At 38.5% G+C, this 27,435-nt stretch overlaps 1 protein-coding gene across 2 annotated transcripts in view; it reads left to right on the top strand.

The window, feature by feature from the left end:
* Positions 1-10,925: 10,925 nt before the first annotated feature.
* LOC150055618 (albumin-like) overlaps positions 10,926-27,435 on the top strand; it is a 230,077-nt gene continuing 213,567 nt past the window's right edge. For both annotated transcript variants that reach the window (XM_090343442.1, XM_090343441.1), the window contains exons 1-11: positions 10,926-11,054; positions 11,623-11,680; positions 13,081-13,213; positions 15,637-15,848; positions 16,483-16,615; positions 17,575-17,672; positions 19,532-19,661; positions 20,764-20,978; positions 22,598-22,730; positions 24,177-24,274; positions 26,625-26,763. In XM_090343442.1, coding sequence (XP_090199568.1) covers positions 10,976-11,054; positions 11,623-11,680; positions 13,081-13,213; positions 15,637-15,848; positions 16,483-16,615; positions 17,575-17,672; positions 19,532-19,661; positions 20,764-20,978; positions 22,598-22,730; positions 24,177-24,274; positions 26,625-26,763 — 1,428 coding nt within the window. In that variant the 5' untranslated portion in view covers positions 10,926-10,975. The remainder of the gene's footprint in view (positions 11,055-11,622; positions 11,681-13,080; positions 13,214-15,636; positions 15,849-16,482; positions 16,616-17,574; positions 17,673-19,531; positions 19,662-20,763; positions 20,979-22,597; positions 22,731-24,176; positions 24,275-26,624; positions 26,764-27,435) is intronic.

Raw genomic sequence — 27,435 nt, 5'->3', positions numbered from 1 at the left:
TTTTTTTTCCAGTCCTAGGACATGAACTCAGGGTCTAAGCACTGTCCTTGGGCTTTTCTCAAGGCTAGTGCTCTAACACTTGAGCCACTTCACCACTTCCAGCTTTTTCTAGTTATGTGGTACCTAGGAATCAAACCCACGTCTTTGTGTATGCTAGGCAAGCACTCTGCTACTAGGCCAAACTCCTGTCCCTAGATAGCATCTTTCTTGATGTGAAATTTTTGTTGATTTTCCATCTATCTGTAAAAAATAATTAGAAATGATCAATACAGGTATTTGTCTTCACAGAAATAGATGTAGAAAAGTAATTTTATATATATTTTTTGTTTGGTTCTGGGGCTTGAACTCTGTGCGCGGATGTTGTCCTGAGCTCTTCAGCTCAAGACTACTGCCCTACCACTATAGCCCCAGCACCACTTCCCATTTTCTAGTGGTTAATTGGAGATAAGAGTCTCACAGACTTTAGTGGCCTGTCTGGCTCTGAACCCGGATCCTTAGATTTCAGCCTTCTGAGTAGCTAGGATTATAGACATGAGCCACCATGCCCTGCTAATTTATGTAATTTTAATATAGGAATAGATAGTACAACATAGATTGACTGTGGAGGAGTAGGTCTAGAGAGAGGGGTGGTGGGTGAATACAGCCATAATGACCAATGGCCCTACGTGAAAATGGAGATAGGGAGCTTGATGAGGGGCACAGGAAGGAGTAGATGGGAGAGGGGAAGAATGAAGAAGAAGGTGACTCTGATCAAGATGTATTGTACACAAAAATGTACATGTTCAATTGCAACACTCTTGGACAATTATTTGAAAGTAACCATGAAAGACACCAAAAAATGGAGCTGATGGAAAGTTTAGAGGAGTTTCAAATCTTTATGAATATTGAAACAAATTGAAAACTTCTTAGAAATGCACAGCTGATTTGATAGCAAGCAATGCTCGTGAAGCTTAGGAATGAGCAAGTTCTCAAACTTAGATCCCAGTGTCTTCACTATATTCTTTACCCTTATTTAGGACTTTATCTCACTCTATAGGACTGTTCATGGGAAGCACAGGATTATAGGATATTCACTGCAAAAGGAGCCTTCAAGGCAAGTGAATCCAGTTTGACTCAATCTACTGCTCTGAGTGTCCAAGTTTGCAACAATAAACTGGCCCTGATGTGACTCAAACTCCAGAGAGAATAATTGAGAAATGTGAAGTAAAAGGTTAGGAAACCTGAGTGGAGTAAACACATTCCAGAGGCTCAAGCTAGCTTGAGGCAAGGGCAGATAATAGACACTTTGTCAAGGGAACTTTGGGTTAAATGGATTTAAGACATAGGATAAACAGACAAGCAGAAGATTGCCTCTGTGTGTGTGTGTGTGTGTGTGTGTGTGTGTGTGTGTGTGTGTGTGTGTGGTGTGTGCTATCTAAACAAGAGTGGTTATTGAAACAAGATACTGGAAATGGACATAAAACTGGTGTGCAAAATAAGAATCGTCAAAATGTCTCCCTCCCTCCCTCCCTCCCTCCCTCCCTCCCTCCCTTCCTTCCTTTCTTCCTTCCTTCCTTCCTTCTTTCCTTTTTCTGAAAGGATCTCTCTATGAAGTCTAGGCTTCTTACTTTGTGATCCTCCTGCCTCTATGGATTTCAGATGGCTCTGTAAACCACTATACTTGGCACAGAGAAAAAAATGCTTACCAGGGAAGTGTACTGTGGCTCAAAATGGCAGAACACCAGCCTTACACAAAAGAGCTCAGGGACAGTACCCTGGTTCTAAATTCAAGCCCCACAACTGACAAAAAAAAAAGCCTATTAGGTAAAGTAGATTTTAGATTTGAATTACAAATCCAGAAGTGTGACAAAATAGCTTTACGTAACAAAATTACTTTATGTAACAATCTCATCATACTATGAATACTTTTAATCAACCTCATACAGAAAATGTGTTCTCTCTTTCTCTTTCTTACTCTACTTTCTCTTTTCTACCAAAGTAATTATTAGGCTGATCACTTAATTCAAAGAAATGGAATATTAGCTGTGTATGATGGCTGATTCTTGGAAATGAATTCTAATATTAATGATTAGCTAAGGAAGAAAAAGTGAAAATGGAAACTCATCTCACAAAATAGTGTTATATAGCAATGAAACAATGTTATGCATACTCTATAGAAAAACTCATCAAAAACCAAATTCTCAGATCTCATTAAAATGTGAGTGGGTACTTTTCCAGTGATCTCAAGAAACTATGAAGCTACAGGAGTCATTTGTAATGCTGTCTTTCTTTAATCTAATAAGGGTTTCTCTTTTTTACTTGTGCAACCATTTATTGTAAATGATTTTTTCAATAAGCTCACATTTGTAGCATGAGAAAATGTTCCATTGTAATAGTTCCATACCTCCTTACAAATTTCCCCCCTCCATAGGCCCATTCCTCCCTCCTTGTTCAAATTGTGCTTAGTAGGTTTCATTACACTAATGCATGTGTGTATTTGTGTGTGTGGGTGTGTGGGTGTGTGTGTGTGTGTGTCCCTTGATCGTTTTTACCCTTCAGTATGTATCTTTTTCAGTCTCCCCTTCAGTCAGTCTTTCCTAAAAGGCTCCCTTTACATTTATGTACCATTATCATTCTTTTTTTTTTTTTGCCAGTCCTGGGCTTTGACTCAGGGCCAGAGCATTGTCCTTGGGCTTTCCTCAAAGCAAGCACTGTACCACTTGAGCCATAGAACTACTTCCGGCTTTTTCTATATATGTGGTACCAAGAAATCAAACCCATGCATGCTAAGCAGCCTCTCTACCACTAGGCCAGGCTCCTAGCCTAATAATTAGGTTATTTTCCCCTCCTCCTCCTCCTCCTCCTCCTCCTCCTCCTCCTCCTCCTCCTCTTTCCTCTCCTTCTCCTTCTCTTTCTTCTCCCCCTTCTTCTGTTACCTTCAAGTTCTTTGCTTTTGGTATTTTGTTTTGTTTTTGCTCGTTTGGGGCCTTGAACTCAGGGCTTGGGCTCCATCCCTGAGTCTCTCTGTGCCCAACGCTAGTGCTCTACGACTTGAGCCACAGTGCTACTTTCACCATTATCATCTTAGGACGATATTTCAAAAATGAACAAGAACCTGCGATATTTCGCTTAAAATATTTTTTTTCCAGTCCTGGCGCTTGAATTCAAGGCCTGCGCGCTGGCCTTGAGCTCTTTTCTTTTTCATATATCTTTATTGTAATTAATAGAAGGATTACATTATATTCATCAGCTAGAAGGTACATTACTTCACAAATATTGATACCCTTTCTCATGTCCTGTTTCCCATTTCCTTCTCCCCAACCCACCTCACAACTTGATTTCCCCCCTTCCCTCTCCTATTGGCCTTGAGCTCTTTCACTCAAGGCCAGCACTCTACCACTTGAGCCTCAGCACCACTTTTGGCTTTTTCTATGTATGTGGTACTCAGGAATCAAACCCAGGGCTTCTGGCATGCTAGGCAAGCACTCTACCACTAGGCCAAACTCCCAGCCCTGGATATTTTGGATTTTGAACTTGTTTTATTACATTCGACATGATCCATCTACCAAGAAAGTATATATACGTGGTGCCCCAGAGTCCGGCCTTGTTGTCTCTGATTAGTACCGGCACCCGCCCCTGCATCCTTATGATCACCTCTCTTTTTATTTTATTTAATCTTTAAGTTATTCATCTGCACCTATTTTTTTTTCTTTTGGTTGGTTGTGGGGCTTGAACTCTGGGCCTGGACACTGTCCCTGCTCAAGGCTACTGCCCTACCCCTTGAGCCACAGTGCCACTTGCAGTTTTCTAGTGGTTAATTGAAGATAAAAGTCTCACGGACTTCAATGCCTGGGTTGGCTTTTAACCAAGATCCTCAGATTTCAGCCTCTTGAGGCTCACAGATGTAAGGCACTGGGCCAGGCTGCATCTAATTTTTTTTGCTAGTCGTGGGGCTTGAATTCAGAGCCTGAGCACTGTCCTTGGGCTTTCTCAAAGTTAGAGCTCTATGACTTGAGCCACAACACCAGGTCCAGCTTTTTCTGTGGTCCTGAGGAATCGAACCCAGGTCTTTGCTCATGCTAGACAAGCACTCTACCACTAGGCCTAACACTTGGCCCCTGCATCTAATTTTTGTGTCAGAGAAGAGGTTGATTTTGGTGTGATGTTCTTCCACTTTATCTAGAATCCTTGCCTATACCCAGTTCTGTTTCTTTCAGGTGAAATAAAACAAAGGCAACAGTGGACCTTGTCACCAATTGGAAGCCACGAGTCGAAGTCACATGCCATATGTGTGCCATTGAATCTACTCACTAATGTTGAGGGTCATCTTAAAACAATTACTTCCAGTGATGATGTCACCACAACCGGATGTATCCACATGAGGACACATCTGAGTTCCAATTACGGGCGCCACCAAAACAACAAGAGAACACCCCCAAAACCCTTCAACTCAATGTTTCAAGCCTCAATGGAAAGACTTCTTTTAATTTCCTTTACATCTCTAGTTATGATTGCAGGCATGGGTAGATCAATTAGAAATAGACGGTGATGGGATCTGTCTTCCTAGATCTGAGTTCTATTATGTGAACTCAAACCTTTGGTCACAGATTTAGTGTATCTTTCATTGGGAAGATTTTCAACTCCAGCAAAGCTAGGAGTTTCAGGATTTAGACTGAGTTGGTTGTTACTTAGATATCTTTCATGACATTCCCTACCAGTGAGAGAACAAGCACCTACCTACTGACTGAATTTCAGATCTGCTCCTCTAGCATCTTGTCTTTTTTCTTTTTTGTGCTATTCTTGGGGCTTGAATTCACAGCTAGGGAGCTGTCCCTGAGCTATGTTGCTCAATATCATCAGAGCTCAGCCTATTGAATATTGAGAATTTCAGGTGTTAGCCACTGTTCCTGGCTTCTTTTGTGTGTGTGTGTGTGTGTGTGTGTGTGTGTGTGTGTGTGTGTGATAAACATTTCCTTCCTTGATCCCAATGAAGTCTTCACAAATTCTCTATTTTTTGGCTAATTAGTTTATGTTTTGGAGATATTGGTGGCTTATGTGAATGATTAGAGAACCACTGACGCTTAAATTACAGCTTTTTATTTGCATTGACAAAACTTATAAAGCTGTCATTTGGGAGGCAACTTTCTTTTATTTAGGAAGTATATCTTCATAAATAAATACTTAGATTGGCTATCATACTTTAATTGGTTAGCTTGATGGCTAATACCTATCACTTTTCTACCCTTCTGCATATGACAATGTATTATAAGGAGATTGCTAAGAAAAGACATTTTCCAGTTCCCATTTTTCCCTCCAAAGGAATACTAATTTCCTATATTTTAAAATCACTATGGAGAAGTGGTGCTGTGGTTCAAGTGGCAGAACACTAGCCTCGAGCTGAAGAATCAGGGATAGCACTCAGGCCCAGAATTCAAGCCCCATGACTGACAAAAAATGACTATGGGCTAAATGATTATTTCTAGAAAATCTGATAAATTTCTAAGATTATGATTAGACATTAATGCCCTATTTTCATGAATATGTTTCATCTCTAAGAGGTGACATGAAAGTATTACTCTGATACAGAGGGCATGAGAGGTGGGCCAGATGAGTCCCAGATACTGGGCCAGCCTGGTTTGAAGGACTTTGTGAGAAGAGTCAGGAATCCCCTGAGAGGAGCAGGTAGTAGATTCAAGTTTATGGCTGGGATATGTTAGGAAGGGGAGAGTAATATAATGAAGTAATTTATTTGCCTCAAAACTTTGCCTTTTCTGTTTTGTCAAAATAATTGAAAATAAAATGGGAAATGGGAAAATGCTTAATGTTTAATTCTTAGTTACATGCACATTTCAACTGGACTGTATTTTCTTTCCTAAATGATTAGTATACCATGATTCCAGCTAAATACTTTTCTTAACTACTCTACTTTTTTTTTTTTTTGCCAGTCCTGGGCCTTGAACTCGGGGTCTGTACATTCTTCTTGGACTTTCTCAAGGCTATAGGTCTACCACTTGAGCCACAGCACTACTTCCGGCTTTTTTTCCTCTATGTATGTGGTACAGAAACCTGGGTCTTTGTGCAAGGTAGGCAAGCACTCTACCACTAGGCCAAACTCTCTGCCTCATTAACTTCTCTATTTTTAACTTCTTTCACAAGCATGAGAAAACACATGAAAATCATTGTGGCTGTTTTTCTATGTGATTAGAAACTAGATTACTTAAACCATATTTAGAACCCTTAGGTCAAATATTTGTATTTGTCCTCATGCCAATATTTTTTGATGACTGAGTACACATAGAGTTTGACAGCTTGAAGAACAGAATATTTAGAAGTAACCAATCATCAAGTGGCTTCATTCCTAATCGATACAGATTGTATGTGCAGAAATACTAAAAAGGTTTCAGAGAAAAGTAAAAGAATTCTTTTTTTTTTTCTTTTGCCAGTCTTGGGGCTTAAACTCAGGGCCTGAGCACTGTCCTTGAGCATTCTTAAGGCTAGGACTCTACTCTCGAGCTGCAGCACCACTTCTGTTTTTTTTCTGTGTATGCGGTACCAAGGAATCAAACACAGGGCCTTGTGTATACTAGACCATACTCTTGGCCTCTTCTTTTTCTTTTTGAGTTTTATTTTTTCCTCAGGTTAGAGATTCATCTTAATGTGCACATATTTTTAAACAGTAACAGCATTTTGAACTATTTAGAGCAGACTTTAGGCAAGTGCAGGAGGCTGAAAATTCCTATTTAAAAAAATGGAACCTGCAGTGGGAAATTGAGAAGTCACATATGTGGTGGGATGGGAGTTTATTCTGATTCCCTTGAAAGGGGACTCTAAACTTGATTCATATTATTGTGTGTATAATGGTCAGGTCTGCTGCTGTATGCTGTGAAGACTGGCTTTCCCACTGAAGATGCTGGCTCCTACTTTCTTGCAAAAATAGCTGTGAGAAATTCAAGGTTTTTTTTCTAGAAGTTATCAGCCTAAGTTCCTGTCCACATAAGTTGTTGAAGGAACAGCTGAATCTCCTTTGTCCTTGAGGACACTTCCTAAGTGGCACATTTGAGAGGCAGGTGAGGGCCACTGATGGCAGATTTGGGGTAGTTATCCAAAACATTTCCCTTTGAAGAACTGCCCCTACTACATCTGCCCTAAGAAGGTGAGGACTCTAGACTTGAGGAGAGCCATGGTCTCAAAGGCCATGAGGATTAACAAAATGCTGAGGATTAATTAAGCACACCTTTCCTTGTCACCCTAACACTCCGTAGCACAAATGCTGGAGAAAGAGCACTACCTTTCTCATTTTCAATCTGAAATGACAAATGGATGAGCTGAGAAGTGTGATTGCCTTCTCAGAGTTCTGGGTCTTTGGTCCACCTCCCCAGGGGAGGCTGTGAAGACGGGAAAGTCTCCTGGAAAGGAGTCCAATTTCCCTGCTGCTGAGCACTACGAGGGGACCTGGTCAAGCCTAAAGCACACGATAGGGAGACAAGTGGAGTACAAGGAGCTGCCTGTAGTGGAAACTGGAGCACAGCCATAGACCAGTAACCACTAAGCTAGATAAGGAGGCCGAGCCCTGCTTCTGGAACTGCTGGCTTCCTGCCTGTCCTTGTAACCTCTAAGCCACAGGACATGGCAACACAGAGACTCAGTGGCTAAGTGACAAGAGGTATGGCTCAACACCATCAATCAGTGATTGGCTGATGGAGTTTTCAGAACCCTCTCATTTCAGCTAGCTTGGAGAGTTTCTCAGCAACAAACTTTCCAGTCTACAGAACGGATGAGAAATTGTGACTAGATGCCAGTCAGGAAGTAGCATCATGAGGGAATGGGAGTGGAATTCTGCTTTTGTCCCCACCCACTGAAACCCACGTCCTTATCTTTTTTTTTCATATATTTTTATTGTAATTAATAGAAGGGTTACATTATATTTGCCAGATAGAAAGTACATTAATTCACGTACATTGTTACCCTTTCACATGTCTTGGTCCCCATTTCCGTCCCCCCCCACCCCTCATCTTGTTTTCCCTGCTTCCCTATCCAATTTCAAATAACCAAATACAAATATATCAGATAACAACGTAAGATACTGTAACAATATGAGATAATCAAGGGATAGCAAAAGAGATGAGAGATAACATAGTACGGTAAGGACAACAATCACTCACTCAATATATATCTTTTTTTTTTTTTTTGCCAGTCCTGATGCCTGAACTCAGGGCCTGAGCACTGTCCTTGGGCTTTCTCAAGGCTAGAGCTCTATCACTTGAGCTAGAGCACCACTTCCAGCTTTTTCGGTGTATGTGGTACTGAGGAATGGAACCTGGGTCTTCCTGCATGCTAGACTAGCACTCTACCACTAAACCAAACTCCCAGGCCCACATCCTTATTCTTATACCTTTGTTCCTAGAAGCCCCCACAAAGGGGGTAGGGGCAGGGCTGATTGGTGGGGTTGAACGGTTGGGAAGGGAGGAGTCTAGTCTTTCCAGAAAGGGAGTGGAGTGGGAGAAAGGAAGCAGACAAGCAGGATCACTCAGTGTAAGAATCCTTACTTTGAGAAAACTTTTGAAGGCTTTTAAAAAGAAATTAAGTTGAATTTTCAGTATGTGGTATTTTAATTTCTTATCTATTCATCATTGGTAAGGACATATATAAGAACATCACATTCACACATATTCATTCAGCTGTTTCATATAGCATCAATGATTTTTACCAGACTTATTAGAAATAGCCAAACAACCCACAGGATCTTCACTAAGTACAGGAAAACCAACTCAAGGCTCCTAACCCAAATGTGATCAATTTGATTTTTACAGAAAGTTTAGTCTTGAGCAGAAAGCATAGCCTATTGGTAGCATGCTCGCCTAGCATGCATGAAGCCCTGGGTTTGATTCCCCGGAACCACATATACAGAAAATCCAGAAGTGGTGGCTCAAGTGGTAAAGCACTAGCCATGAGCAAAGAGTCCAAAGACAGTGCCCAGTCCCTGAGTGCAAGCCCCAGGACTGGCAAAATTAAAAAAAAAAAGTTTAGTCTTTGGTATAATCATTTTGCCACAATATAATCAATATAATATGACAGTGTGGAGTTTTAGGTCATTTTTCTTTTCATTTGATAAATGAAAATAAAAAACATTCATTGAGAATATAGGTGATTGATACAGGGCCTTACTTTGTGAATTTGTTACATAAACATGTTCAGTGATATGGATGTGTGTTTGCTTATGCTGCAGAACTATTATCAGAAAAGGCCAGTGTTGGCCACTGACTTCAAGTATAGTGCCAATTCGTTCTTGGAAGTTCAAAGTTTATCATTTATTTAAGAAAACTATCTTTTCTATTTCGTAAGGTAGCACATGTTGGCTTTTCTTTTGTGTGCCCATACTGCGGCTTGCATTGAGAGCCTCATATTCTTGCTTGGCTTTTTCAATAAAGGCTAACACTCTTACCACTTGAACCACATTTCTACTTCAAACAACTCTTAGCTATTGTTTTAAGCTTCTTCTTAATTATGAAGTAAAATAAATTCAGATAATAGTGCAGTTCTTTACTAAAAGACTGGATAGGAAAAACTGCTTTTCTGGGGAATTTAGCAGTCTCTAATTCTGTAGATGCCCTGGGGCAATAAAATGATAGTTTTGACTAAATTTAGTTAAATGCATTTACTGGCATGCTAGTAACTCTTGTTCTTTATTTCAAATAAAAAGCCAATTTACCTATGGGGTGTTTTAGTTGTTTATTTTCAGAGAAAAAGGACAAAAGGAATCTATTTTTATGATTAGTGTTATATTTGGCAGCATTGAGATTTGAAATCATGCCTCACACATGCTACGAAGAAGCGCTACCGTTTGAGTTTATTTGTCAGACAGGGTCTTGTGCTTTTGCCCTTTCATCGAGAGCCTGCTGAACTACATCATGAGGTGGCTGTGCTTCCAGTGGAGTATCTTCACGTCTAGTCCAAGAATTAGGTCTGAGAAAGAGATCCCTAGAATGAGGAACACCAAAAGAAATATGTTTAAACTCAATTGAAATAGTCATTTATGCCTTTGCTTTGTTTTTAGTTGATAGTGTTAAAATTTTGCAATTAGAAGCAACACTAAAAAGAGCATGTTATATTTCTGTTTATTGGAAGTGAGGAAAGAAAAAGTATGACAAAGCAATGAAAGGAATGAGATGCCTCTGAGGAATGCAGAAGATTCTCACAGCCTCTAAGGGGAGATGACCTCCAGGGCTGGACTTAGGCGTATTGGAGTAGGAAGGGAACCATCGCCATTGCCAATGGTGGCCATTTTCTCCTCAGAGTTTCTCTAACTGAAAAAGCTCAAAGAGCTCTTCATATTGGAACACAGTGTTCTACCTCAGGGTTTGTTCAACAGCAGAGGCCAGAACTAGGATCTAGGAAACAGAGATGTGAAATGTCTGGTGTAGTTATTATTGCTGCTGTGGCTTCTTGGTAGTGTGCATTTGAAGCACAGTTAGCTTTTTCAGAGAGAATAATTTCAGAAGAATGAAAAAGACGTAGAAGCCTTATTAAGCCTCTCTCTGTACATCTTTTCATTACTGTAAGGGAAAAAGCATACTCAAAATTAGTAACATGCAATTTTCAGCATGATTTTTAGTAGTTTTTATTTCCAAATAAAGACATTTGTTTAATAACTATTTTAGATGAGAAAGGAATAGCATATACACAAACAGAGTGATGAATAATAGGCATAACTCATTTGAACTCTTATGTAAAATCGGTAAGCTGTTTTACATAACTTTAATGATTTGACAAAATCTTGTAGGAGCAAAACAGTACCAGATGGCAAACTTACGCAAAGGATTTAGTCAAACAATTTTTTGCAAGAATATTACACTTTTGTAATCAACTGGGAGCCAATGAAATACAAGCAGAATCTAGTTAATAATCTACAATTATCAATTAAGGAAGTATATTAGTGCAAATTTCCCTGCATCCATCCTACTTTTCTCGCCTGTCTACCCCACAAGCTTCCGGCACAATGAAGTGGGTAACCTTTATTTCCCTCTTCCTTCTCTTCAGCTCTGCCTATTCCAGGGGTCTGTTTCGTCGAGATGCACGTAAGACATCAGTATTTTTCATTATTCATTATTTTATTTTCTTAATGAAAGAGAGCTTCAGAAAATGATGTATCATTTAAAAAAGTTCTCCTTTAGTGTTATTTTTAGAACATACTATTTTGTGTTTGTACCCTTATATGGTTATATGATTAATATACTTTAACCATCATAAGATAAAAATGGGTTGAATTACTTAGTGTCAATTTTGTTAGCGCATGAAGGAAAATGAACAGACTAGTGTTAAAGAAGATAGAATTCATTTATATCACAAAGGTTTATCTTCAGTTTTATGCTTTATTTTAAAATGCCTGTGTGACTAGTATTAGGAGTAGACCTTTCATTAGCATTTAATTTTATTGCCAGGTACCTTCTGAGTAGCTGTTATAGACATTATCAGATCATTAAGTCTTATCCAAGTGTTAAGATTCATTTGTAAACTATTTCTTTCAATGCAAAAAAAATGGTTTGCAACTATCCTCAGATTGTTAAATGGAAAGATATAAAAAATAGCATCATACCTAGGTGTTTTCCATGTTTAAACACATTGTGTTTCCTTCTCCTCCTCCAGACAAGAGTGAGATTGCTCATCGATATACTGATCTGGGAGAAAAATATTTCAAAGCCCTGTAAGTTCAACTATTGAAGAGTCAGATTTACAGTTTCTTCTGGTACTGGTTACTACTTTAAAGTGCTGAGAGAGACCCATGTTCAGGGACTAGACTGGAGAGTGGCGCTGTCTGTTAGATTGAATTGACGGAAATGTTCTGCCTTTGTGCTGACCAATATGGCCGCTACTGGCTACATGTAGCTATCAAATACTTTAACCATTGTGAGTGCATTTGAGGAACACAAACTCAAGTTGTTTTTAATTTTAATTAAATCTGGACATATATGTGGCTAGTGGATACTGTACTGGATAATGAAAAATTGGAACTTTCAAATAACCGGGACTTGTTAGGATTCTTTTTTTCATATATTTTTTTATTGTAATTAATAGAAGGGTTACATTATATTCACCAGAAAGAAGGTGCATTACTTCACAAACATTGAAACCCTTTCTCATGTTTTGGTTCCCATTTCCCTACCCCCACTGCTGCCCCTTATCTTGTTTTTCCACCTTCCCTATCTGATTTCAAATAACCAAATAAACATATATACAATATATCAGATAACAAGGTAAAATACTGTAACAATATGAGATAACCAAGGGACAGCAAAAGAGATGAGAGATAACAGTACATTAAGGATAACAATCACCCATAATATGGCTTTTGTTTCTATATTCGGTAGGTCCTTTCATTTAGTGTCATACTATATGGCCTTATATATCTAGGTTTCTGCTGGGATTCTTATACAGTAGTATGAGGGATATGTATGTAGTATATGTCTTCTCTCTAACTACTGCTTTCTTTTTTTGTTGTTGTTGCCAGTCCCTGGGACAGGGCCTAGGCACTGTCCTTGGGCTTTTCTGAAGGACAGTGCTCTACCACTTGAGCCACAGCACCACTTCCAGCTTTTCCAAATCCAGGGCTTAGTGCAAGCTAGGCAAGCACTCTATCACTAGTCCATGTTCTCGGCCATCCTGTATCTTTCTGCAAATATTTTAAAGATTGTTGGGTTTTATTTGTAGCACTTTAATAATACTTTTATAAGAAACAAAATAATCATTTAATTTTTAACATCAGTAGCATCCTATAGCTACTATATGAAATGAACTGTATGGGTTTTGGTCTTAAAATAGCTCAAAGAACTTACATAATGCTTAATTTTTTGGATATATTTAGTATACAGTTTTCTCTTTTACTCTACATATGTGTATCTAGTTCCAGGTATAATATGTACCTGACAATGTGGTATAAATGTTTATTCTCTTTACTTAGAAAGACACACAGACCTGCTCAGGCCTTAAACAATACTTGCTATGAATAAGCTTTGTGCCTCTATACATGACATGGTCTCTAGGGTAAGGTTACTACTTTATATCAAATTTGCATTAAGCAACACAGTCCAATATTTCTTGTTTCAGGGTCCTGGTTTCCTTTTCTCAGTATCTGCAGAAGTGTCCCTACGAGGATCATGTAGCCCTAGTCAAAGAAGTAACTGATTTCGCCAAAACTTGTGCTGCTGATGAGTCAGCTGCAAACTGTGACAAACCACTTGTAAGTCGTTTGGATGTTGGGGACTGTTACTAAGCTATTGTTTCTTCTGAGATGGAGGCATTAGCTGTGTGCACAGTTTCAAAAATGATTCTTCACTGAGGCCACACATTACACCAGTGATGGATTTAAGATGGAAATAGGTCACTTGAGATAAACTCTTTTTAAACTTTAACTCCTTCACATAGAGGCTAGAGGTGATAGAAAGTTTTTAAAAATGTATTCATTAATATTTTTGGAAGTAAAGGAATGATATCAGAGCCACCCTCTTCAATTTTTTTTGGAGGGGGGCGGTCAGTTGTGGGGCTTGAACTCTGGTCCTGGTCACTGTCCTGAGATCTTCAGCTCAAGGTTAGGGCCATACCCGTTGAACCACAGCACCACTTCTGGTTTTCTGGGGCTTCATTGAGGATAAGAGTTTCAAGGACTTTGTAGTGCCCCTGGCTGGCTTTGAACCATGATCCTCAGTTCTCAGCCTACTTAGTAGCTGGGATTACAAGTGTGAACCACTGGCACCCGGCCCCCTCTTCAATGTTTGTATGTGTAATGCATTATTAGTGAGTCTAGATACAATATTTTGTAATAGATCTTCAGAGTTTAATCACTTTGCTAATTGAAATTTAATATGTATTAATCGTTAACACCCCATTTCATTCTTTCCTTGTTTCCCAGCAGCCTTTATTCTCCTCTTTGATTCTCTAAATTTGATCACTTCAGAGGCCTCAAGCAAATTTGTCTTTCTGTGACTGGCTTATTACGTTTGGCTTAATGTCGTCAAAGTTCATCCATGGCTGTATCAGTTGTACAGATTCCTTCTTTTTATGTTTGATTAGTACTCTGTTGTACATATATTTAGCATGTTCTTCATTCATTTACATTTTCTTTATCTCTTCATTGGTCTGTGGACATTTAGGTCATTTATACATGTTGATGACTAAACATAAGCCAGGGCCAGGAGTTTACCCTAGTGGTGAGTGCTTGCCTACCATGCACAAAGACCTGGGTTCGATGCCACAGTACCATATACATAGAAAAAGCTAGAAGTGGCGCTGTGGGTCAAGTGGTAGAGCTCTAGCCTTGAGAAAGCCCGAGGATGGGGCTCAGGCCCTGAGTTCATGCCCAGGACTGGCAAAAAAGATATAAATAAGTTAAAAAATGATGAGCTAGTTTTTGTTGACCACTAAACTCTTCTTTCTCAATGAACATACCTATTTTCCACAGTACTTTAACTCTTTAAAATATTATGGCAGTGCAGGGATTCATAAAATGCATTCAAAAACATAATTTCTGTGTAGAACAGTATCTTCTGTAAGGTTCTAGTGACATTTTAAACAAAAATTAGTGAACAAGGACAGGAAATAGTAAACATAATTTATTTTCAGTTGATTTCTAAGTAACAAATGGTTCTATATTTTAATGCAGTAGCAATGTATGATAGAATGGGTTACTCCTTAGTTATAAGTGGTGTAGCCTCAAAAGTTGTCTCTATCAAAAAGGAGCCAAACAAGCGAGAAATTGAAAACTTTACCCCCTCATTTACATTCTGTATCTCAAAGACTAGTTTTGCTGGCTCTTATGTCAGACAAAAGACAGTAAATAAACATTCTTTAAAGTCATGGATCTTTCTGTTGCAATATATTTTCATGAAAATTATGTAGTTAAAAATTACATGGGCCAGGAGTTTGGCTTAGTGGTAGAGTGCTTGCCTAGCATGCACAAAGACCCAGGTTCAATTCCTTGGTACCACATACGTAGAAAAAAAGCTGGAAATGGTTTTGAGGCTCAAGTGGTAGAGCGCTAGCCTTAAGAAAGTCCAAGGACAGGGTTCAGGCCCTGAGCTCAAGCCCAGGACTGGAAAATTAAAAAAAAAATTACATCATTGCAACTGCCTTGTTAATTCAAGAGGAACTAAAGAGGGGATTTTTAAAAGTTTTTTTTTCTATTCATATAGTTTAAAATACTAAATTTTTATTTTTAAATTTATTTTTAATTGGCACATAAGACATAAAATTGTATGTACTGGTACATATGATTATATATATACATATATGCTATGTGTTGTTTCAACATGCATATCCATTGTGCATGTGTGAACCTTCAATGTATATAATTTCCTAAATCCAGTTTTAATCAATATGTTAGATTTTTTTTGGGGGGGGGGCTTGAGCTCAGGGCCAGAGCAGTGTCCTTGGACTTCCTCAAGGCTAGAGCTCTACCACTTGAGCCTCATCACCATTTTCAGCTTTTTTCTATGTACGAGGTACTGAGGAATCGAACCCAGGTCTTCGTGGATGCTGGGCAAGCACTCTACCACTAGGCTAAACTCCTGGCCCCAATATGTTAGATTTTTTTTTTCATGCTGCTCATTGGCTATAAAGGAAACAAAGTATTTCTCATTAATTTGAAGTCTTTTCTCTCCCATTTAGCCCACTCTTTTTGGAGATAAATTATGTTCCCTCCCAGCTCTTCGTGACAAATATGGTGAGCTGGCGGACTGCTGTGATAAGCAAGACCCGGAGAGAAATGAATGCTTCTTGAAACACAAAGATGATAGCCCTGACCTGCCTCCTGTTGTGAAACCAGATGCAGAAACCTTGTGCACCTCCTTTCAGGAAAATGAAGATGCGTTTCTGGGACAGTAAGTAACTCAATACCTACGATTCAAAATTTAAAATTGTAATGACAGCAATTATCCTACCTCAAATATTTTTAGGCATTAGGTATTTGAGGTTTTGCCGTAGGATAATATTTTAAAAAGTAATCATTGACATCATAAAACTCAACACAACCACAATATAATCAATGTTCTTTTCATCTTGAAATAAGATATGATCAATATAAAATGCAAGTATATTCTTAAATTATTCTGAAGTGTATAAATAGCTACATGAATTTCCGGGATTGATTTCATGTCACATCAGCCATATTGGATCATTTACACATTAGTACTTTTAGGAATTTGTATATAATACACACATATAAGATATGTGTGCACACAGAGATACAGATGGTCAAACTGACAGAAAGTCATACACACACACACACACACACACACACATTCAATTTTATACTCACTTTTTGTTGCAAATAGCAAAGACAGATTATCAGGAACAAATTAGGGTTGATAAATTACAAGTCTATGGACTTTGAACATTTTTGAACATTTGGCAGGGGTGGGGGGGCAGGAGGGGAGAATATTGACTCTAATTGTCCCTAAAATATTATGTTGCTACACATCTATGATTGTCTGTTTTCTTTTTCACAAAATCCAGTTATTTGCATGCAGTGGCCAGACGACATCCTTACTTCTATGCCCCAGAGCTCGTTTACTATGCTGAGAAGTACAAAGGAGTCATGACAGAATGCTGCCAAGCTGCTGACAAAGCTGCCTGCCTGACGCCAAAGGTAGTCTCTAAGAGAATGAAGAGCCAGCTCACAGCTCACCCTCTTGGATTTTGGACTATTTGATTTTAGATTTGGGTCCAAAGAGCTCCCCTCCCCTTACATGCCCCAAAGATCTCTCATTCTCTCTGTGGTGTCATCCTCTTGCCTTTTTAGAGGGAACAGTGATAATCTGACAGAAGGAATCCAGCTGCATGTGTCTAAATGTCTTACCACTCCTTGCTGGTGATTGCACCAACAAGGAGTCACAGTTTTTGTTTATCTCCTCAGACAATTTTTGTGTGTTGTGTGTGGAGGGAATGCAGAGTACAGAGTTTGTGGCAGTTTAAAGCAAGAGGTCATGTATTCTTTCCATAAGTGATCATGTGCTTTGTTCCTTTCCTGGGGGACTTCATGGATTTGTTTACCCCAGTCCTGGGGCTTGAACTCAGGACCTGAGCACTGTCCTTGGGTTTTCCTCAATGTTAGATCTCTACCACTGAGCCACAGCACCACTTCTGGCTTTTACTATGTATGTGGTATGGAGGAATTGAACCCTGTCTTCATGCATGCTATGCAATCGCTCTACCACTAAGCCAAACTCCTTGCCCAACTTCAGGAATTTTAAGAAAGATGGTGGAGGAGGTACTGAAGTGAATTGTGCCAAAGTTATGATGGAAGCACATTTTATTAATATGAGATATTAATGTGTTCTCCTAGCGGGGCCTTTTCCCCTGGGAATATCTCCATACTGTTTTGTTTGTTTGTTTGTTTTGTTTTGTTTTTGCCATAAAGGCTTCCATTATGAGGAGCGTGGTTTCTTTTTCTTTTGCCTACAGAGCAAAGTAATTTATTGCCAAAGGGAGTCCTGGGAATTTAGATGTCAGTTCTCATGTAGGCATATTTTGGCATTGAGTATATAATAGTCTGTCTGGTGGAGAATGTTCTTTTTCTAACTTTTTCAAATGGATTCCATTTTGTAGTATGAGGCACTGAAAGAGAAAGTTCTTACTTCATCAGCTCAGCAGAGACTCAAGTGTACCAGTTTTCACAAATTTGGAGAAAGAGCTTTCAAAGCATGGTAAATATTTATTATACAGTTTGTATTTTATAATGATACATTAAGAATTGTTCAGTTGGTAGTATTCCACTTACAAGGGAATTTAACATAAGGCATTTAACTATGTCTCAAATATATCATTTTGTCTTAAAGGTAGAAAGTTAAATTGGACAAATTCTGAGGAAAGTGAAAGAAACATTCATCTCGAATTAACCAGTAACAAGCCAGAAGCAGAGCTTTAGTTCCAGTGATAGAGAGCCATCTGTGAGTTAAAAAAAATAAAAAAAACAAACTCACAGACCATGTCCAGGCCCTGAGTTCAGGCTCTAGGATCAGCAAAAACAAAATAACAACACAAAAATCAAACAAGAAAAATCCCCAAACCCCAAACATAGAAAGTTAAGTGAAGTGAACCAGGAACACCAGTAATAATTTGAAAGTTTTTGATAATTTGATAATGTAACAATTTCTGTCTCTTTTCTCTTAACTTGCCAAAGAATTTAAAAGACATTTTTTGTCCTAAAAATTCAGATAAATCACATTGGTATTTAAAGATTGGGGAACTTATTTTAATGGTTTATTTTATTTATTTATCTATTTTTGCCAGTCCTGGAGCTTGAGCTCAGGGCCTGAGCACTGTCCTTGGTTTTCTCAAGGCTAGAGCTCTACCACTTGAGCTACAGCACTACTTCTGGCTTTTTTCTATGTATGTGGTACTGCGGAATCAAATTTGGGTCTTCATGCATGCTAGGCAAGCACTCTACCACTAGGCCAAATTCCCAGCCCCAGTTTATTTTTTAATAGTGGTATAGTCAGGACCTTTTAAAAATGTTTTATCCTTCTTCGTAATCTGAAAGTGTCTTTTTATTTCTTAATAATTAAATTCAGCTATTCAGTAAGTCATAGTTACTACTGCTACTGACTGCTCTTATAGCTCCAAATGTACTCATTGTCTCATTCCTCTGCTGGAGCTCGTGTTTGATGTCACCCAACAGATTTTAGAAGCATCCTTTATTATCTGAGCCGAGAAAAAAAGCTACCAGTCCTTCTAACTTCTCCATTCATTGTTCTCCCAATGATGAATACCTCTTTGTCAATGATGGGTTGACTAACACCTGTTAGCCATGAATGAACCCACCTCGTAGATGAGAAAATGAGAATGATAGATATTCCATGCCATTTAATAATTTATATAGCTGCCAATTATTCTTCCTATCCAAACCACCACTTCCTACCCAAACTGAAGTGATAAACAAAGCAAACCTATTGAAAAAAAGGTACACAAGCTAGGATTGGCTATGGGAAAGAAATTTCCTTTGTGAGATTTAAACAACTTAGATGAGTTTGGAAAAGAGAACAACAACCCTTTACCCTTGTCATAGAATTTAGAACCTGTATTAGCACAGTTTCTCAGCAAAAATATGAATAATAAAAATGGTTCCATCTAATAGATCTTATGCAATTTATTTACTGATTTATTGCTTTTTAATAATTTTATCATATATATAATATTAAATATATTATATATAATTATTTACTTACCTATTGTGTATTTACTTATTATTTGTTTATTTGTTGTACTACTAATAGTAATGAAGTCAGGTCTGCAATGCAGGCTCCAAATTTGACACCATTTTCAGAATTTCTCTATGATTTTATGAATCATTAGCTTTCTATCTATTACATAGTCCTTGGCCATAGCTAATTCTGCTTCCAAAAAATGTTAACTGCTTAATTCAAATATAGTACAAAACTAACTACCAGGAACTTTCTGTCTTTGTCTTGAATATGGCTTTTGTTTCCTTTTTGTAATGATCTCAAATAAAGCATTACATGTTACTAGTAGTTTGCTGAGTGAATTTGCTTTTATTTTTTTCTAGGGCAGTATCTCGTTTAAGCCAGAAATTTCCCAAGGCTGACTTTGCGGAAGTTACCAAGCTTGTCACAGATCTGACCAAAATCAACAAGGAGTGTTGCCATGGAGACCTGCTTGAATGTGCAGATGATCGGGTAAACAGCCATTGATTTAGTCAGGGAAGGCTTACTGGCTTCAGTGGTAAAATGAAGATGCTTGCTAGCCTGGGTGATAGCTGATGACAACATGATCTTCTCAGCTTCATGTGTGCTTCCCAGGCTTTGTGGTACACTTTTCAACTGTTCTCCTAATTAGGAAGTGACCTGAAGCTTAACCTGGAGGAGGAAAGCTACATATTAGCTACGTGATATTTTGGGGAGATAGAGTTGGAGAAGGGGCAGTATGTCACAGATCTTTAGAAATGGGTACTCTCCCTCCTCTGTATTTACTTATTAACTTGCAGTGCGAAATGTACAAATAGTTAACACAACCTCTTTTTCTTGAAAATTTTAATTGGTCATTCTTTTAATAATTACAATATGAGCATATTTCAGAGTCTTTATCATGACATTAGGAAATTTAAGGCAGATGTTTTACATATGTAAGCCCGGCCAAAGGTTATAATTGAGTTTTGTTTTTTTTTTCAAGACTCCTATACATTATTTAGTTATTTGGAGTCAACATTTAGCAAATATTGACTTTTCATTGAAACAGCACTCAGGTGCTTCCTTTATAAAAATATAAAATTAACTAATTTATATCAACTAATTAAAATCAATATGTAAACAATACCGTGTTTTTGAGTGGCCTTGTCATCAGTGGGTTTTGAAATCAGGCCTCCCAATTTTGAGGCTCATACTTGGGCCAAACCTACAATCTTTTTGCTTTTCACTTGGTGTTTAGAGAGTCTTGAGGTTTTTATCTGGGTCTGCCTTGAACAATGATTATTGTATTTCCACATTTCTAGTAGCTGGGATTTTGGCCTAGGCCCAATGACTGGATTATTTGTTGAGAGAGGGTTTTACTGATTTGATCTGGCTTTTAAACAGCCATTCTCCTGTCTTCATCTATTAGTACTGACTACTATTTTTGAATAGAAATATTTTATTCTATCCTAGTTCCACATCTAGGAGCACTGACTGAGATGATGTTCATAATTATTAGAACACAATAAAATTGTTATTCCCAGGAAGCAAAGATCTGGAGAAAAGCAAAGCGATACCAGTTTTTGATGAACAATTTTCATCTTGCTCACAGGCAGATCTAGTGAAATACATGTGTGAAAATCAGGACTCAATCTCCAGTAAACTGAAGGCATGCTGTGACCTGGCTCCATTGCAAAAGGCCCACTGCCTTGCTGAGGTGGAAAAGGATGACATGCCTGCAGACTTAACCCCATTAGAGGCTGATTTCGTTCAGTCTCCTGAGGTTTGCAAGAACTATGCTGAGGCAAAAGATGTTTTCCTGGGCACGTAAGTAGACAAGGAGTCATCCTTTCAGTTTTTATAGAATTGCGTCAGTCAGGAAAATGGACTTTATGCAATTAGCATAATTTCATGGGCCCCAAAATGTTTCTTTTGTGTTTTTCTCCCAAGCTTTTAAAGTTTGTTAAAAAAAGTTAATTTAAAACACTGTCGTGTTTTAATTTAGTAGTCTTAAAAGTTTGTTTGAGAAAGTTGATTTAAAATATTGTCTTTTTTTTCCTTTCATTCCTGAGCTTGGACTCTAGGCCTTTTGCGTTCAAGGCTAACATTCTACCACTGAAACCATAGGTCCATTTTTGACTTTTTGTGGTTAATTTGAATCATAATCCTCATATCTCAGCCTCCTGAGTAGCTAGGATTATAGACATGAGCTATCAGCACCTGGCTTCTGTTTTAAATTAGTATACCATGCTCCAAGCAGAAGATGAATATTCTTATACCTTAGGGTTATTTTTGGAAATATTTTGTGCATATTATAAATTATGAGCATATATGTTCAGTCCTTTATTTACTCTAAGGGAAGTTTCCAAACTTTTTGAGATTATAACGCAAAAAAATGGTGCCTATTAGTTAGCTACCAAGTATCTATGTTTATATATCTGCCCATCTATATGAAGACAAGAAAAAGGTAGGAAAAGCAGTATAGAATCTGGCACCAGCTGGTTCATGTTTGGTTAAAAAGTCTATACTGTTAGTGGTATGGGAGAATATAAATAATTATATATTACAAGTAAATATAATAATAAACATTACATTTCAGTATTTAATTATCATTGTATTATGTGCATTAAATACAATTACATTCCCTAAAATATTTTGCTCATAGAGAGGGAAAAAATTTGAGAGCAGTGGAAGAAATAATATTGACCAAGATTCATAGTACTCTTAAAGTGACTTATTGAATTGAAATCCCATTTGTACAACTGCTTTTTTTTTTTTTTTGGCCAGTCCTGGGGCTTGAACTCTGGGCCTGAGCACTATCCTTGAACTTTCTCAAGGCTGGTGTTCTACCACCTTGCTGTTGAACCACAGCACTACTTCTGGCTTTTTCTTTGTATGTGGTACTGAGGGATAAAACCCAGGGCTTCACTCATGCCAGGCCACCACTTTACGATTGGGCCACACTCCCAGTTGCCCTTTGTACAACTGTTTTAAGATAACAACAAAAAAAAAATTCAAGGATTATCTCTGTCTATTGGTAGAATCTGTTTGAAGTGTAGTAGTCCAAATCAAATTAATTTGGCAAAGAATTAACAGTGTTCTTCAAATATTTAATATGTGCAAGGTAGTGTATTGGTTTTCCATAGAGTATGTGGTTTGTGTGTCACTATACTAACAATTATGTGTGCTGTCATCCCTGCTGAATTTATGAGGAAACAATATTATATTAATTTAAGGTGCTACTTAAGATAATAAATTAGAATGATGGTCAAAAGAAGAATATGAAGTCAAGGAGTCTTAAACTCTGGGCCTCCAGTTAGTTTGTTGGTTTCTTTTTCACTAGGCTTTACTGCATGGGGATTAGGCAAACACGGGTGTTGGTGAGGTTAATTTCTGTGGCCTTTGCCACTCATTCATTCACCGAAATCCATGTGCATCTTAATTAGGTTTCTGTATGAGTGTTCAAGAAGGCACCCCGACTACGCTGTCAGTATGCTGCTGAGACTCGCCCAGAAATACGAAGCCACGCTGGAGAAGTGCTGTGCTGAGGCCGACCCACCTGCATGCTATGGCAAAGCAGTAGGTCCTTTGCAAAAAAGCCAAATGTAACTGTTGCCAGAAAGTAAAATAGTGCAAGAGTGTGGAATGATTCATTATGCAATTTCTATATCTTCTTGACATCTAATCAGTTCAGTGCTCTTAAATATTCTGGGGAAACAATCCTAAATATGGTAGTTAATGAATCCTAGAATAATTGGTCTAGCCGGGAATTTGGCCTAGTGGTAGAGTGCTTGGTTGGCTTGCATAAAGACCTGGCTCAGGCCCTCTGTTTAAGGGCCAGGTGGCGAGGGGGGGGGGGGGGGGACTCGAAGCAATAATTAGTCTATCAAAGGAAGAAAGAAAATAAAGAAAGATAGCAATTTCCAGTTTCACAGCATTTTTTGCCATTGATCTTTTTCTTTTTCCTTATATTGCTAAGAACAAAAATCAGAAAAAGTAAATTAAATGTAAATTAAGAGATTTAACTTAGTTATCCAGAAAGTTAACTGACTCTAAAGTTATCAAGTGCTAGCAATAACATCTAAGGGAAGGTTTTGAAGTCTTTCTTTTCAATATATTCTCAATTTTCAAAACTCTCAATATTCAGTATCCAATCTTTTTTTCTTTTTTCTTTTTTGGTCATGGCGCTGTCCTTGAGCTCTTCAGCTCAAGGCTTCCTTTACCACATTGAGCCACAGCACCACTTCCAGTTTTCTGGTGATTAACTGGGGATAAGAGTCTTATGGTCTTTCATGCCCAGGCTGGCTTTGAACCATGATCTCAGCCTCCTGAGTAGCTAGGATTACAGATGTGAGCCACACCTGACCCAATATTCTTTACAATATTTAAAATCTTCGTGAGGCCTATTTTTATGAATAATTAGGTTTGGAAGAAACCTTTTCTAGAGAATTTTATGGATATAATGGGTTTAAAAATCTTTAGAAATAAGAAGAGAACTATTCATATTACAAAACTACCAACTGTCAGGCACCACAGTGCACCTGATGCTGATGGATATTTTCTCATCTTGGAGAGCTCAGTCCCAAAGACAGAGTAAGAATTATTATTATAGTAAGAACATTGTTACTCATCACTTAGTGAAGTTTTACATTGATCTATGTGTTTTGATTTATTAGCTTAGTGGAATTACAGACCAAATTTGGGAGGCCAGCATTACCTTTACTTCCATTGTGTAGATAGGATTCTGAAACTTGGAGATGGTATGTGATTTTGCTTAAGCTAGAAAATATGTATATGGTTTGGCTAAATGCCAGCTACTGAAATTCACAGTCTGAATATTCTTCATTACTTGCACTTGACAATCTCAAGGAATGAAAGAAACAATTGGAATGCAATGTTACAAATGTGATACTGAGGATAGATGTACACAGGTGTTTTGAGGCAGAAAGGCCGAAGCACTGAAACAGGATCTCTCTGGTTCTCCAGGGTTTTCTCTAAACAGTTCTTTTTATGTGCATGTTCTAGTTTGAAGAACTTAAGCCTCTTGTGGATGAACCTCAACATATAGTCAAAGAAAACTGTGAGCTGTTTGAACAGGTCGGAGAGTATCAATTCCAAAATATGTAAGTGCTTTTATTTGCCATTTTTTTCTTGATCCTATGTTAAAGTCAGTAATAGGTTATATGGCATATGCTATTTATTTCTTTATTGCTGATAGTAGAGCTTGGACTCAAGGCCTGAACTAATACTCTACCGTTTCAGACACAGCTTCACCTCTGACTCTTTGCTAGTTAATTGGAGTTGAGTTTACAGGCCTCCCTGCCCAGACTGGCTTAGAACTGCAATTCTTAGATTGCAGCCTCCTGAGTAGTTAGGATTACAGGTGTGAGCCCTCAAAACTTGGCTGGCATATATCTTTTAATAGTAAAGATATATATATATATATATATATACACACACAGACACAGACACACACACACACACGCGCACACACACACACACACACACACACACACACACACACACACACACACACACACACACACACACACATATATATTTGCCAGTTCTGGGACTTCAACTTAGGGCCTGAGCCACTGTCCTTGGACTTTCTCAAGGCTAAAGCTCTACTACTTGAGCCACAGCATCACTTCCAGCTTTTTGAATGTATGTGGTACTGAGCAATCGAACCTAAGTCTCTGTGCATGCTAGGCAAGCACTCTACCACTAGGCTAAACTCCCAGCCCCACGTTATATATTTTAAATATCTCTTTATTCTGGAATTCTTGAGAGTAGCAATAAGATAATTTACAGGATGGAGATACCTATACCTGTGCAAATTATAAAACACTGAATTCCTGAGTCTGAGAATATGTGGGCCAAGAGGATTGATACAAGTTTGGTATGTCAGAACTAAGGATGCCCCTCAAAGGTTAAGAGAAACCTTACGAGGAAATACTCTATAGCACCATTCTGCTATATATACCTATGCATAGTTAGAGCTCTTCTAACTATAGATGGGAGGGATAACAAAAGTGAACAAATACAGTTCCTTCAAAGAGTAGATTGCAGTCATTTTGTAATTTGACCTTCATTGGTGATATTATTTGTTTGTTTGTTTGTTTTGCCAGTCCTGGGGCTTGAACTCAGGGCTTAGACACTGTCCCTGAGCTTCTTTTGCTCAAGACTAGTACTGTACCACTTGAACCACAGCACCACTTCCAGGTTTTTCTGTGTATGTGGCGCTGAGGAATTGAACCCAGGGCTTCATGCATACTGGGCAAACACTCTACCATTAGGTCATACTTGGGGCCTCCATTGGTGACATTCTTTGCATGCAATTAATTTATGTCTGATAATGTCCTAGTTTATTAGCAAATCTTATTACTTCAAATTTAATTGAGGCCCCATCTCTACTGAGTAAAATGTACTTCCTCCTAATTTGATTTACATCTTTAAACTTGATTACAGTGCTGATATGCATTATGTATATAATAGAATTTATTTTAAAGAAAAACTAATAGTAAGTATGGGAACCTATCTATAATAAGCAAACTCACTTTCCTAAGGTTATAATAGAAATTAAGAATTTATTGGCCAGGAGCCAGGTGGCATGAGTCACGCCTGTAATCCTAGCTTCTTAGGAGGCTGAGATCTGAGCCAGCTCAGGCACTGAAGTCAGTGAAACACTTATCTCCAATTAACCACCAAAAACCAGAAGTGGTGCTGTGGCTCAAGGGGTAGGGTGGTATCCTTGAGCTGAAGAGCTCAGGGACAGCGCCCAGACCCAGAGTTTAAGTCTTATGACTGACAAAAAAATATATAAAAAATCATTTATTAGCTGAGAGCATGGTCTAGTGGTAAAGTGCTTGTCTAGCATTCACGAAGCCCTGGGTTCAATTACACATATACAGAAAAAGCCGGAAGTGGTCCAGGGCCCAAGGGGTAGAGATGTAGCCTTGGTAAAGTCCAAGGACAGTTTCTAAGCCCTGAGTTTAAGCCCCAGGACCAGCAAAAAGAAAAAAAAATTTAGCTGGGCGCCGGTGGCTCATGCCTGTAATCCTAGCACTCAGGAGGCTGAGATCTGAGGATCACAGTTCAAAGCTAGCCCCGGCACTAAAGTCTGTGAGGCTCTGATCTCCAGTTAACCACCAGAAAATCAGAAGTGGTGCTGTGAATCTAGTGGTAGAGTGCTAGCCTTGAGCTGAAGAGCTCAGGGATGTGGCCCAGCAGAGTTCAAGCACAACTGACGAAAAAAAATGTAGTTTGGTAGTCAAGGCCACATTCCAATATTTACTCAGAAAATGTATTCTTCTAAGACTGGCATCACTTTGCAGATGAACATAATTTGGTAAATTAAAAGCTAAGATTATATTAGTTGAGCTTAGCTGGATTTTCTCTTCTTGATGTATTACATTAGAACACAACAGTTTTTTTCTAGATCAGAAACACTGGACTCTTTCTTTGAAATAGGCTTGTCGTTCGTTATACCAAGAAAGCACCTCAGGTGTCGACTCCAACTCTTGTAGAGTCTGCAAGACACCTAGGGAAAGTGGGCACCAAGTGTTGTAAACTTCCTGATGCGGAGAGGCTGCCTTGTGTGGAAGACTATGTGAGTTTTTGAGAATATCATCAAGTTAATAATGATGATTTGTTATCATGATAGTGATAAATGTAAATTTCAGAGGTGGTGTGGACTAAACTGTGTGTATCTCTGGGTGTGAGTAGTGTGTGTTTATAGTATTCCTGACAGTTGTTTGTCTCTATTATCCTCACTCCAAAGTTTAGGATTTAGTTAAGATAACAAAGGCAATAACTAGTCTTGAATAAAAAGGTCAATTTTCAAGTTTCAGTTTCTTAGAGTGTCTCTGTTTTACTGTATCAGTATAAGACTATATCCTTTCTGGGGCTTGGGGGCTCACGCTTGTAATCCCAGCTACTCAGGAGCCTGAGATCTGAGGATTGAGGTTCAAAGCCAGCCTGGGCAGGAAAGTTCATGAGACTCTTTCCTTCAGTTAACCGCCAGAAGTGGTGCTGTAGCTTGAGGTGAAGAGCTCAGGGACGGCGCCCAGGTCCAGAGTTCAAGCCCCATGACCATAAGAAAAAAGACTGTATCCTCCTTACTCTAATACATTCTTAGGCCATATCATCTCCAATTATTTTCTTAAGCCATTCTAAATATGTTGATGTATTAAGAAGAAAGATGACTCCATGTGTGCGTGTGGCATGTGTGCATGTGGGCATTACCAAGACTTGAACCCCGGGCATCATGCCTCCAGCTTTT

This window comes from Megascapheus bottae, chromosome 13 (assembly GCF_031878675.1).
Source record: "Megascapheus bottae isolate mThoBot1 chromosome 13, mThoBot2.hap1, whole genome shotgun sequence".
Classification (NCBI taxonomy): Eukaryota; Metazoa; Chordata; class Mammalia; order Rodentia; family Geomyidae; genus Megascapheus; species Megascapheus bottae.
This window is presented reverse-complemented; position numbering and strand designations above follow the sequence as displayed.